Consider the following 12,406-nt stretch of genomic DNA (forward strand, 5'->3'; position numbering starts at 1 on the left):
ATAGACGTACCAGCAGCGCCCCTGGCGGAACGGTTTAGCAAGCAATATGGGAAAGGTCCAGCAGTTCGCTTGCAACATCTGCTTGCGCGGAGATGCCCAGAGGGACGGTAGCGCACCACAGGTCAGGCAAAAACGATTTCAAGCCGAACTGATTGACAGCTTACGAACAGCGACGTGACGGGTCGTCGATATTCGAACCCGGGGCTGGTGGACGAAGTGCCCCTTCCTGCGCGACGGTTCACAGTGGGCCAGAAGACCGGAGGAGGCAGCGAAAATCCCGGACGCGTTTTGAGTTCCAGGCCCTGTCAATGAATTGCTCTCCCAACGAGGAATCCATTGGTGGGGTCACACGCTTGATTCGAGTGACAGTTAGCGACTCTGGAACTCAAAACGCGTCTGGAGTTATGGCAGCCGGCGCCTGTCTTCTGGCAAATCCACTGTGCGGTGACTGCGACAAGATTAGGCCGGCTAAGCAGCGTGGCGCGGCGTGCGCCATGACTCGGTTTTCAACATCTGCGAAACACGGCCTCAGCGAGCCCGGCCGTGCGTGCAGCCCCGGTGCAGTCTTGGTGCAGTGCTGGTGCAGTCCTGGTGCAGTCTTGGTGCAGTGCTGGTGCAGTCCTGGTGCAGTGCGGTGTGCTGTCATGGTGAAGTCGGCGACGACAGCGCACGCGCAGGGCGGCGCAGGGCCGTGTTTCAAAGTGCATGTCACCCGCCGCGGACGCAACGCGAGGGATGCGTTGCGGATGGAAAGTACCGGGTTCGAGTACTCGTCAAGGAGTGGTTCAAATAGTTTTTCGTTTTGGTGCGGTGCCGTTGACTTTTGTCCCCCTTCCGTGCTGCGCTTTCAGACTGATTCCGTAGGCCGTTTGCATCGCTCTGCCCAAGGCTCTGCCTGATTTGCACTTGTGGGGCGTCTCGTGTGGGTGCGAGAGAGACAAAACAGACCCTCGGAATCAGACTGCTGCTCGGGCAGCCGCCGTGTGGGTTTTGGCGACCGCGCGCCGCCCTCGCAGACGCACGGCACACACACACACACACACACACACACACACACACACACACACACACACACACACACACACACACACACACACACACTCGCACTTTTACTTTCGCGGGCGAGTGGCCGGGCCAGGCTGCGCAAAGGCTCCGCCGCGCTCCGCGTCTCTCCGCGAGTCATTGTGCGGAACATTGGCCGTTTCCGCGGCGCGCGCTGCATTGCCTGCACTGCAGACTGATTCCGAGAGTCGTTTTCGTCGCTCTGTCTCTCTCGCACTCTTGCGGCGTTCCGGATAGGTGCGAGAGAGACAGAGCGACGAAACGGACTCTCGGAATCAGTCTGCTGGCTGCATTCCTCGGAGCGAGGGGCGCGAAAGCGCGGAGATCGGCCAAGGGAGATTCACACACCGCCAATCCAATGAGTCACCCGGTCTTTGGTTGATTGGCTGATTGATTGATTGATTTCTTCCTTCACTAGTTCATTTTGGCGGGACCTGGTGGTTTCCGGCTCAGACAGCCGGCCCCGCGCGAAATTGCCCGCTCCCTACCTAACTGCTTCCCCCTCCCCCTCCCCCGCGGCGGCGTGGCGCAGTCTCCTTGCATGAAACCGCGCCGGCAGCCCAAAGGGCGCGGCCCGGCCCCGCGGCCGTACAATGCTCGCCGAGTGGGAATAATTTCCAATTACGGCGTTATCCGTCATCCGCGAGGTCCGCGAGCGTCGGCCGGCCCGCGACACGTAACCACGGCAACGGCTAGTCCGGCCGGCCGGCCGCGGACCGCCTGGGCCCCCTGGACCGCGACCAGAACGAAATCCAGCGCCCGGCCTGCCGCCGCGCAGTGGGCCAGAAGACCGGTGGAGGCGGTCAAAATCCCGGACGCGTTTTGAGCTGCACAGTCGCTGAATGGGACTCGAACCGAACGTGTGACCCCACCTATGGATTGCTCTTCGAACGAGGAATCTATTGGTGGGGTCATACAATCGGTTCGAGTCCAGTTCAGCGACTCTGCAGCTCAAAACGATTCTAGAGTTTTGGCCGCCTCCACCGGTCTTCTGGCCCACTGTGAAGCCAGTCTAAGTCGGGCACACAGTCCAAAGCGTCCTCAAGGACTCGAATCAGACACATGATCCCACCGAGAGATTCCCCTCTCGAAAAGAAATCCATTGGTGGGATCAGGGGTTTGATTCTAGTCCAATTTGTAGACTTATTTGACCGCCGAAATACGTGCTTGCACCGCGGGTCGCTGGCGGGGGCCAACGCATTGTGGCTGTGACGTGCGCGGCCCCGCGTGGCCCCGCGCGGCGCAGCAATGCGTGTTGTCTGCGTTGTCTGCGTTGCGCGGCGGCGGCGCCTGCCATTACCGACCGCGCTTTGGTGCTCGGCTGCTTTGCTGCTTTGCTTTTACCCGTGATTGGAAATCACATCGTGGATGCAATATCTCCCCACGTATCACGCCGCGTATCACTGCAGCCTGGCCGGCGTTCCTCGCCCCCCGCCAGAGCGCGGCCTTGACGGCGGCGGCGCGGCTCGCGGCCGCCGGGGTGATGTGATGCCGAGGCGGAGCACCGCGGAGCACACCGAGACGGCCGAGAAGGAGACGGCGGAGACCAATGTCAGCCATTTCCCCGTCAAGGCCGCGGGGCTGGCTAGCTAGCCAATGGCAGGCCGTGCGAGTCGCTGCATAATCGGGGCAGGATTACATTTTTAGACCGCCGGCTTCCTGGTCGTCGCTCGCCGTGCAGCAGGTGCGCTGCTTCCGAACTTTCGTCGCGCTCGTCTCTCTCGCACTCGCGGGGCGCTCCGCAGCGGTGGGGGAGAGAGAGACAGAGCGACCCCGTCGCCTTATTTACTGTCATTACCATGACACGGTGATCGATCCCCGTCCCGTGACACTCGCTCATTAAGTGCCTCGGCGATCCAGCGCGCCAGGCGGAGCCTAGCATAGCCGCGCTGAAGACCAGTGTAGGCGGACGCAGATCTCGGACACTCACTTCTGAGCTCAGTGTTTCTCACGTAGGGCCCAAGTCGATCACATGCTACCACCAATCGATTCCTCGTTAGAAGGACAAGCCAACGTTGGGACCCTGTGTTCGATTTGATTGCTGTTTGAGGACCAAAGGTCACAACTTGTCTATAGATTTATGTCATATCCTGGTCGCACTGTTCTTTGTTACGCTTTCGGCTGTCCAGCGCAGGGCGCGGACTGCAGACTGATTCCGACAGTCGTTTTCATCCCTGTCTCTCTCGCACTCACAGGGCGTCGCGCACAGGCGCGAGAGCGACGAAAACGACTCTCGGAATTCAGTCTCCGGCACAGTGTTTGTCTTTTACTATCGCCGATATTGCATCACCCTTCGGTCGCCCGCTCCACTGGGAGACGTCCGCGCCGTTTTTCCAGTGCAGCCGACTGACTCACTGCCTCATAGTTTTACGGTGGCGGCGAAGCCGCGTTGGGGCGAAAGGAAAAAATGCGCCCTGCGCGTTGGTTGGCCAATGCCACGCGCCGCGCCGCGTTGACGCCTGTAAGTGGCGCTGCGCTGCACAGCGGGGCTCGCTGCCGGCTGACCGTTTGTGACCGGACCGCTTCATTCTGCAGACTGATTCAGAGAGTCGTTTGCCGTCGCTCGGTCTCTCTCGCTTCCATCCGGGACGCCCCACGAGTGCGAGAGAGACAGAGCGACGAAAACGGCTCTCTGAGTCGGCCTGCTGGGCGCGGCCGCTTGTCGCTTCCGACCGCTCTGCGAATACAGTACACACACGCCCGCGGTTATTGGCACGCCTCGACGCGTTACGCGCACGCGTTGCAGTGCAGCGGCACCGCGTCTTCCCTGCGCACCGATCATTCTCTCTCTCTCTCTCTCTCTCTCTCTCTCTCTCTCTCTCTCTCTCTCTCTCTCTCTCTCTCTCTCTCTCTCTCTCTCTCTCTCTCTCTCTCTCCCCCTCTCGCGTGCTTCGGCGCAACGCCCCGTGAGTGCGAGCGAGACAGAGCGCGACGGAATGGCATGGTGGTCCGGAATCACCCTGCCAGCAGCTCCGCGTTGACGGTGCCGAAAAGTGGCACCTTGGTGACGGAAGGGTTTTGCAGCCCGATGTCCGCTCGTCGCGGCGGCCGCGAGGGAAAAGGAGAGACCGCGCGCTCGGCCGGCCGTGCACTCGGCCGTGCGGCAGGTCCTTGACCAAGCCGGGAAGATCTAAGCAGACGTTAATTGGCCATTGCTAGAAGCCCACGGCCCCGCGGCGGCCCACGGCCACCAGAGTTACAGTTACACGTATGCGCCTCGGGTGGTCGTTACCAATTAGGTTCTGCTTGGTGTAGATTGCGGTTCATATGGTCGTCGGCAGCTGCGCAATGACCCCGGGCTGAGCCCTCACGATCACACATTCGTATTCATATTCGCCCCCACCCGGCGCCGCGCCGCCGCGGTGCAACATTGTGAGAGTCCGCGGGCGAACTCGGCACTGGAAAAGATCCGAGTTTATACACATGTTTTATGTCCGCCTTTACGAGCGCGTGCCTCCAGTGTACCGGCGATATGACAAGGCTGCCCTACACGAGAACGAATGCACGAATCCAGGAACACACTAAAAAGAGCCGAGCGGCACGTCCTCATGTGTGTTGTATTGTGTGTTGTTCGGCTGTCTACTACACTGCCCTCTCTCTCCCTCGTGTTGCAGGTCGGCTACACGGCACCGCCCATCGCGCAGGCCGCCCCGGCGCTGCTGTTCACGAGCGCCAAGGACGGCGGTCTGGCCGGCCAGGACCAGCCCTTCGAGCCCTACGAGCCCGCCTACTCGCCCACGCCCTACACGCCCTCGCCCTACACGCCGCCGTCGTACGCGCCGCGGCCGGCCTTCGCCGCGCGGCCCTACCCCAGCCTGTTCTCCGCCACCCGCGGCGGCAGGGTGTTCCGGCCCAGCCAGCCCGACCCGTCCGCCCCCGCGCCGGGGCCCTACAACGGCCCCCAGTTCAACCCCGCACTCGGACCGCCGTCCGGGCCCTCGCTCTTCAACCCCTTGGCCGCGCCGCCGGCCGCGCCGCCCACCGCGCTGTTCACGCCCCTCGCCGCCCCCAGCCCCGCCCCCGCGCCCTACAACCCCTTCGCATCGCCGCCCCCCGCGCCCTTCAACCCCTTCGCCGCCCCCAGCCCGCCGCCGTCGCCGCTGCCGCCGCAGGACCCGCCGCCGCCGCGCAACCCCGCCGACCCCGCGCCCCTCCAGTTCGTGCAGAGCTTCGTGGCGCCGCCCGTGTCGCCCATCCTGCTCAGCAGGAACCGGGGAGGGGAGGCCGCCTTCTACCAGGGGCCCGACGCCAACAACTACCTCCGCTAGAAGAGAAAGACAAAACGAAAATTGAAACGAAATTCAAAGGTAAGTTGCTGCGCACTACATGTCCATAGGCAAATTTTTCACCAAGTTCTTCGCGTCACCATAAATTGTAACCAGCTAGTGGCAAACTACTTGTCCTTACAATTGGTAAGGACTGGTTACAGCGCTGGTTATAACTTTGTGACCAAATTTAGTACAGTATTGTTGCACAAAATTTGTTCCTATTGGCAAAACAATTTGTCCATGGACATGAGGGAAGGGAGGGCGACTGCGGACGTGCTTCAGCGCAGACTGAACTTTGTCGGTGGCGATTGCAGCGGTAGGGACCGGGGAGTAGGGACCTTGCCGCAGACAGTTTTACACAGTAGTCGGAGCGCGGCGGGCGACGGCTGGCGAGCTATCTACTTCGCGACGTCGCGGGGTGTCCTATGATTGAAGACTAGCGGGCAGAGCGCCGAGCCGCGCGACATACCAACCCCGCCGACATAAACAGCGCCACGCCTCGGACGCCCCGCAGACCGATTCCGAGAGTCGTTTTCGTCGCTCTGTTTCTCTCGCGCTCATGGGGCGTCTCATGGGACTCTCGGAATCAGTCCACGCTGGCAGTGCCGGAGTGCCGGGCTCAGATTGGGGGCACAGATTGAAATACGCATAGCGCGGCCGACGTGTCAGCGTCGTCGCCGCCTTCAGGCCTTCAGGCCGCCTTGGCAGCTTTTCAATAACATTTCGACGAGCACTAGGAATCCATTGGTGGGGTCACACGCTCGGTTCGAGTCCTGTTTAGCGAATCAGGGGTTCAAAACGCGTCTAGAGTTTTGCCCGCCTGCGCCGGTCTTCTGCCCCACTGTGCGCTCCTCGGCGGCCAGGAGATGCACCTCGGCGACGACGCCACCCACCGGGGAAACAAAGCCCCCTCGATCTTGTCCTATCGTTCTACTTAGCGTGTCGTTGCACGGACAGCATCATGCTGCACGAACTGGGTCCCCGCCGCTGCAGCGCGCTGACCGCTACACCACACCGCATGAGCATGAATCAGGAACTGCGCCGGGCAGCGTCGTAAAACACGAGTAGTCGAGCAAAACCTCCTCCTTTCGCGAGACCAGACGGCGCGGCGCCCAAATCGCCGCGCTGCAGACTGATGCCGAGAGTCGTTTTCGTCGCTCTGTCTCTCTCGCACTCGTGGGGCGTTCCGTGTGGGTGCGAGAGAGACGGGGCGACGAAAACGAATCAGTCTGCTGCTCTGCAACTTTGTCAAGCGGCGCGTTACCGCCGATGATTTGGCGCGGTTTGGACACCGCCGCCTCCTCCTCCTCCTCCTCGTTCGAGTGGTGTAAGCCGGAGGGGAGCCGAGTGGAGCTCGCAGATCATGTTCTGAACCGCGGCCAACTAATGAGAATAAACGGCACGGCCCCTGCTTTATTTGTTGGCCAGGTAAGGGCGGCCGCCACTTCCCGCTGCTTCTCGACGACTGCCGCAGCGACGCGGCGACGCGGTCCGGCCAGTCCGCCGGACTCTGTCTCTCTCCGTCTCTCTCGCACCCCTCCGGCCCGCCCCGTGAGTGCGAGAGAGACAGAGGAGCGACAAGTGCGGGAATCGGGCGGCCGCTCGGCGACGCTCGGCGCTGCGGGCGACGGAAACGCGGACGTGTGCCGCCATTGCCGCCATCGGCGTCCTTTCCGCTCCACTCACGCCTACAAGACCGACAGCGACTTGGACGGGCCGGGGAGCGGCGCGCGACGCCCCCTCCCCCCTCCCCTCCCCCTCCGATTACAGCACCGCGACGAGGACGACGACGAGGAAGAAGAAGTGGGAACGGAGTATTGTTGGGGTCTACACGACGATGAGACGTGTATGATTCCGTGACCGGGCGGCGTCCACGACGACTCTGTCTGTTGCAAAAATAAAAAGAGTCTCCTTCTTTATGTTAATTTTTTTTTGAAAGTTGTTCTGTTGCGAAAAGATCGACGAGAAACGATAATGGGTGCCATGGATGTTAAGGTTTTGATGCCTCGCTAAATAGTGCTGTTGAGTGCAGATTTAGAGTGGGGAGAGATGCGGACAAAATGATTTGTTTCCTAAGAATGTCTGTGTCATTAAGAATCAGTAATGATCGATTTGAATCAATCTGTCAGACGTATTAATATGATTATTCGGTCGTTAAAATCACCCAAGCAAAGGTTGTTTGCAGGGTTGAGTTTGAGCAGTGTTTCCAAACACCACGACTGATTTCAAATTTGTTAGATCCTACTATAAGTTACCTACCCTCTAGTTGCATATGTTAGTGTGTGTGGTTGTGTAAATTTTTATTATTTTGTATAGTTTGTAAAATAAATCCGATTGTCGAGGTCTATAAAACAATGAGCACTTTTTTGTGTACACCAAGCCCTTTAGCTTGCCGAACAAGCGCACCTGCATTGCATTTGCATAATCAGGCGACCAGTGAATCGCCTATTGCTGTGGAGGTATGCAGCTCTCCTGAACAACACACACATACATTCATTCATACATGCACACACGGGCACGCGCGCGCGCGCCCGCACACATACACACGGCGCCTGAGAGGTAGGCACCCCACCGTACCCTGAGGCGAGCATAACCCGGAAGGTAGGCACCCCATTGGACACAAAACACTGAGGATCCAGACGTGTGACGTCGACGTCTCGTTTCTTTAGGCCTGCATCGTGTCACGTCGAGTGTCACGTTCGTTTGGCTATTGTGTCACATTCGTTACAATGTGAATCGGTTCGACCCGAGCCTGAAGAAAGGCGGATTCGTGTTGAAACGAATGTGTACCAGTGTACCGGGCTGTGAGGACCGCCCGAGAGGTAGGCGCCCCATCCGACACAGCGCTGACAGTGGCCCGATATGGGCAGGGCACCCCATGAATGTAGGGCGCCCGAACGGCAGGCAACCCATTCTACATTGCAGGTGCTTCTGCGGCTTGCCCACGGACGGTAGGCAACCCATCGAGCGCGCCACTGGAAGCGGGGTAGCCAGCCAGCCGAGAGACACGCAACCCAACGGCACCGCGGCTTTTTGCTTTGAGGCCTGCAGGCTTGTCTCGCGCCTCACCGCCCGGCTGACGGCAACCCATCGTACATCCAGCCCGCGTCTATGAATGGACATGGACATGGACAACGTTAGGAGGGAGGAGGGGTGGTGTTGGGTCTCTCTGGTCGGCCGGCTGGAGGAGTCCGATCCCGAACCGAGCTTCGTCGCTCTTCTTCGCATGAGTGCGAGGGAGAGACTTTGCTCAGGATCCGCAGGCTGGAAGGCTGACGCGATCGAATACACGATTTGGTTTGAAAAGAATTCCAACGTTTACATTCAACTCGTGCAAAAAGTAGAACAATTGTTCTTTTGAAGAAGAATACCATCGCAGATATGTACTCGGAAAAAATACTCTGTTGGGTCAGTGCAGGGAAGATCTGAACACCCCATATTTTACTCCAAGTACCGTATTGCACAGGCATAACAACTATCAAAAGTTGTTCCGTGGCATCAGCGGTTACTACTTACATGATAGATGTTAACGGCATTTGAAGTAAAATATGTATGGAGTGTTCTGTTCTTTCCCTCTCTAATTTTTCCCCGCAGTGCAAGCGGGCCTCTGTGTTCCACTGCAAGCCTCTCTATAGGCCTTTGTGTGGGACTCTTTAGACCTCTGGATAGGCCTCTGTTGGCGTTGGCTTCTGCTGTAGGCCTCTAGGTGGGCGTTGGTAGGCCTCCGTTGGCCTCATCGCTCTTTACAGCCCTTGGACACGCTGTACTGGTATGTCTCACAACACAGGTGTCTGCATCAGCGCATATTTGCATACGAAGTTAATCTACAGCTGACTTTGTGCTCTTCGTTTTGCCTTTCGATGACTTCTCGTGAAATTTAACGTTGCGTCCACGTCTTATTCCCGTTGATGTTCTCTTTGGGAACGATTACCCCCTATCACGATATTTTTTTTTACTCAGTGATGTTTAAGAAAATAAATGCACCTATTTCAATTTTTTTTTTCATTGGTTTATTTCATTTAAAAAATAAATAGTTCTTTTACAATCGAAATTATGAATGTGAGTTACGCTTTTATGAACGACACGATGACAAGGTATGACATGGTAACATCAGTAATCACAATGGAGTGGTCGGCCCGCCTGCCGTGGGGCGCAGAGTGGTGCAGGCTGGCCGTGCTGATCACGCTGGCGAGAGGGTGCTTGACGGACTAGATGGCCACGGTGCTGTGGTGGCTGCGGGCGGCGAGGTGAGGCCTGGCCGAGGGCCTGGCGCAGCCTGGCGGCGTGCCGGCGAATTTGGATCAGCAGTTAGATGGCGATGATGTGGGCCTGCAACAAGGCCGTGTTCACCGCGGCGCTCGGCGAGGGCGTGCACTGCATGAGGAAGTCGGGCGAGGCGTGCCGCGCTTGACCCAGGGAACTCACCTTAGTGGAGGTAGCCGCCCAGGCTGCTGTAGCCCAGACCGTGGCCGAGGCCGATGCTGCTGTAGCCCAGGCCGTGGCCGGCGATGCCCAGGGGGGCAGCGGCGTAGCCGACGGGGCCGTGGCCGTAGGACAGCGCGGGGGCGGGGGCGGCGTAGGCGAGGCCGTGGGCGGGGGCGGCGTAGGACAGGGCGGGGGAGGCGTAGGACACGCCGTGGCCGATGCTGACGGCGGGGGCGGCGGCGGCGGTGTAGGAGATGGCGGGCGCGCTGTAGCCGACCTTAGCGATGGCGGGGGCAGCGGCGTAGCTCACAGCGGGGGCGGCGGCGTAGCTGACGGCGGGGGCGGAGTAGGCCAGCTTGGCGACAGGGGCGGCGGCGTAAGACACGGCGGGGGCGGCGTAGGAGACGGCGGGGGAGGCGTAGCTCACGGCCGGGGCGGAGTAGGCCAGCTTGGCGACGGGAGCGTGGATGGCGGGAGCAGCGGCGTAGCTGAGAGCGGGGGCGGCGTAGGCGGGGGCAGCATACGCGGCAGGGGCGTAGGCGGGGGTGGCGTACGCAGCGGAGGCGTAGGCGGGGGCGGCGTACGCGGCGGAGGCGTAGGCGGGGGCGGCGTAGCCGTAGCCCACGCCGACAGCGCCTCTCTTCTCCTGCTTCTTCTCGGCGGACTGCTCCTCGGCGGCGACCACGGCCAGGACGGCGACGACAACGCACTGCAACAATGTCGTATCGTCACTCGCTTTGCACCGTTAACGTTTTCAACATTTAAAAGCCTGAAAGCTTTTGTTTCTATGTTTGTGACGTTACCGATTGACCAGACATCAAGATTTCAATACAGTATCACGCAAACTGGTGCATTGCTCGTGCCCCAAGGCGCAGAGAGGCAAACTCACAACACCGGATCGAGTTAACTGCAACTATGTATCACATGCACTGCGAAGTCCATTCGGCGTGGTAAATCCATGGGTCACTTCACTCACACACACACACGGCACTTGGTGAACTCGGCACAGGCCACCCAACTCACCAGGAACTTCATCTTGGCGGGGAGGTTGGGCTGCGTTGTCTCTGTGGGACGGATTGAACTGGAATGATGCCCTGCCCAGGCCGAGCTCGGCCTTTATACTCCGTCACGTCAACCCCAGACTCCAGACAGTGCAGCCACTGCAGCCCCCTCCACGGCCGTCGGCCCAGACGGCCAGGCCGCCAGGCCGCGCCCCCAGGACTGCCCCCGGTCCACCCCCACCGCCCCGCCCCGCCCGGGCCCCACAGCCCCACTGCGTTCGACCCCGGCCGTGGAGCCCCCGGGGCACAGGGGCAAGGGCAGGGAGGGGCACACACTCCACAACCATTTCGCACACGCGGCACGGCGGGGCGGGGCGGCGCGCACCGGTAACCTGTCACACGACCCGTCACGCCACACGCCCGAAACAAAACACAGCCTTCTCGTTGTGCTCGCGCGCCTCGTCGGAGAGCGTCCGCCTCACCTCCAGAGTCCTCCAGAGCCCTACCAGAACGCAGCAGCAACAGTGCAGCAGTCGCGCGGGGGCCTTTGTCCCCTGCACTGCAAGCAGCCGAGCAATAATTTACCATTGCTCAGCCAATTAAACACTCTCATCGTCCTCAGCGAAGAAAGTGGCTGTGGCGATTGACCGCCACTCCCGCGAGGCGACGCGGCCCTACACGTGATTTATTTACTGCCTGTCTCTCTCTCGCACGCACGCAGGCGGGCTATCTCTCTGTCTCTCTCACGCGCACTCTCCGCCTCCCTCTCTTCCCCCCGTATTCTCCCTGGTTCTAATCACGAACCAAACGACGCCGGTCGCCACTTAAGACCTTCGCCATTCCAGGGCAAAAATTCGCACTCACAGACACACGCACACTGACGCACGCGAGTGAGCAAATACGCGAACGCCGAGCGCCGAGCTGCTCCTTATACGTGTAATTCAAATTAGGCGCGCCGAACTGCCGCGCTGTGATTGGTCGGGTGGGTGGAGGTAAGGTCGTTGTCGGACTTCCATTGTGGGCGTAGCAGCGCGCAGCACCGGTGATCGAATTATCGTGAGCTCTGGGAGCCGTCCGTCTGTCTGCCTGTCTGTTCGTCTGCTTGCCTGCCTGCCTGTCCGTCGGTCCGTCCGTCTAGTGTGCTATAGTTGCGGAAATTTATCTCCCCCAAAGATCATTCCGTTGCCCTTTCCTTGCGCGAACACGTTGTTTGAACCCAAGGCGGCCCGCGCCGGGAAAACCCCCAGCAGCCTGCCCAGCCCAGCTCCAGACAACGCACCGCAGCAGACTGATTCCGAGAGTCTTGCTCTGTCTCTCTCGTACTCATGGGGCGCCCCGTACAGGTGCGAGAGAGACAGAGCGACGAAAACGACTCTCGGAATCAGTCTGCTGGGGGGAAAAAAGGCGGGAGCAGCGCGCGGCGTATAAATCGTCGCTAAATGCCTCGGAATACTAGAAGGACCAGAAGCTAGTTGCTCAACTTGTCGAGAGCACGGCGCAAAGGTGGAGCACGCAAAAACGGCAAAAGCGGCACCGCACTGTAAGCGCCACTTGCAGTGTGGCAGTGCGCGCGGTCAGCAGGGCGTTCGGGACCACCACGCTGTAAGGTCACGAACGGCGCCATTCCAGCGCAGTTTCAGTCTGGGACAA

General features: G+C 59.9%; 1 protein-coding gene across 1 annotated transcript; it reads right to left on the reverse strand.

The window, feature by feature from the left end:
* Positions 1–10,101: 10,101 nt before the first annotated feature.
* LOC117645223 (cuticle protein 16.5-like) lies at positions 10,102–10,822 on the reverse strand (the record flags this gene model as incomplete). Its single annotated transcript, XM_034385302.1, has 2 exons — positions 10,779–10,822; positions 10,102–10,464 (listed from the first exon to the last, which is right to left on the reverse strand). Coding segments are annotated over exons 1-2 (375 nt in total), but the record flags the coding sequence as incomplete, so codon positions are not given.
* Between the last annotated feature and the right edge of the window lie 1,584 nt (positions 10,823–12,406).

This window comes from Thrips palmi, unplaced genomic scaffold (genome assembly GCF_012932325.1).
Source record: "Thrips palmi isolate BJ-2018 unplaced genomic scaffold, TpBJ-2018v1 HiC_scaffold_1, whole genome shotgun sequence".
Classification (NCBI taxonomy): Eukaryota; Metazoa; Arthropoda; class Insecta; order Thysanoptera; family Thripidae; genus Thrips; species Thrips palmi.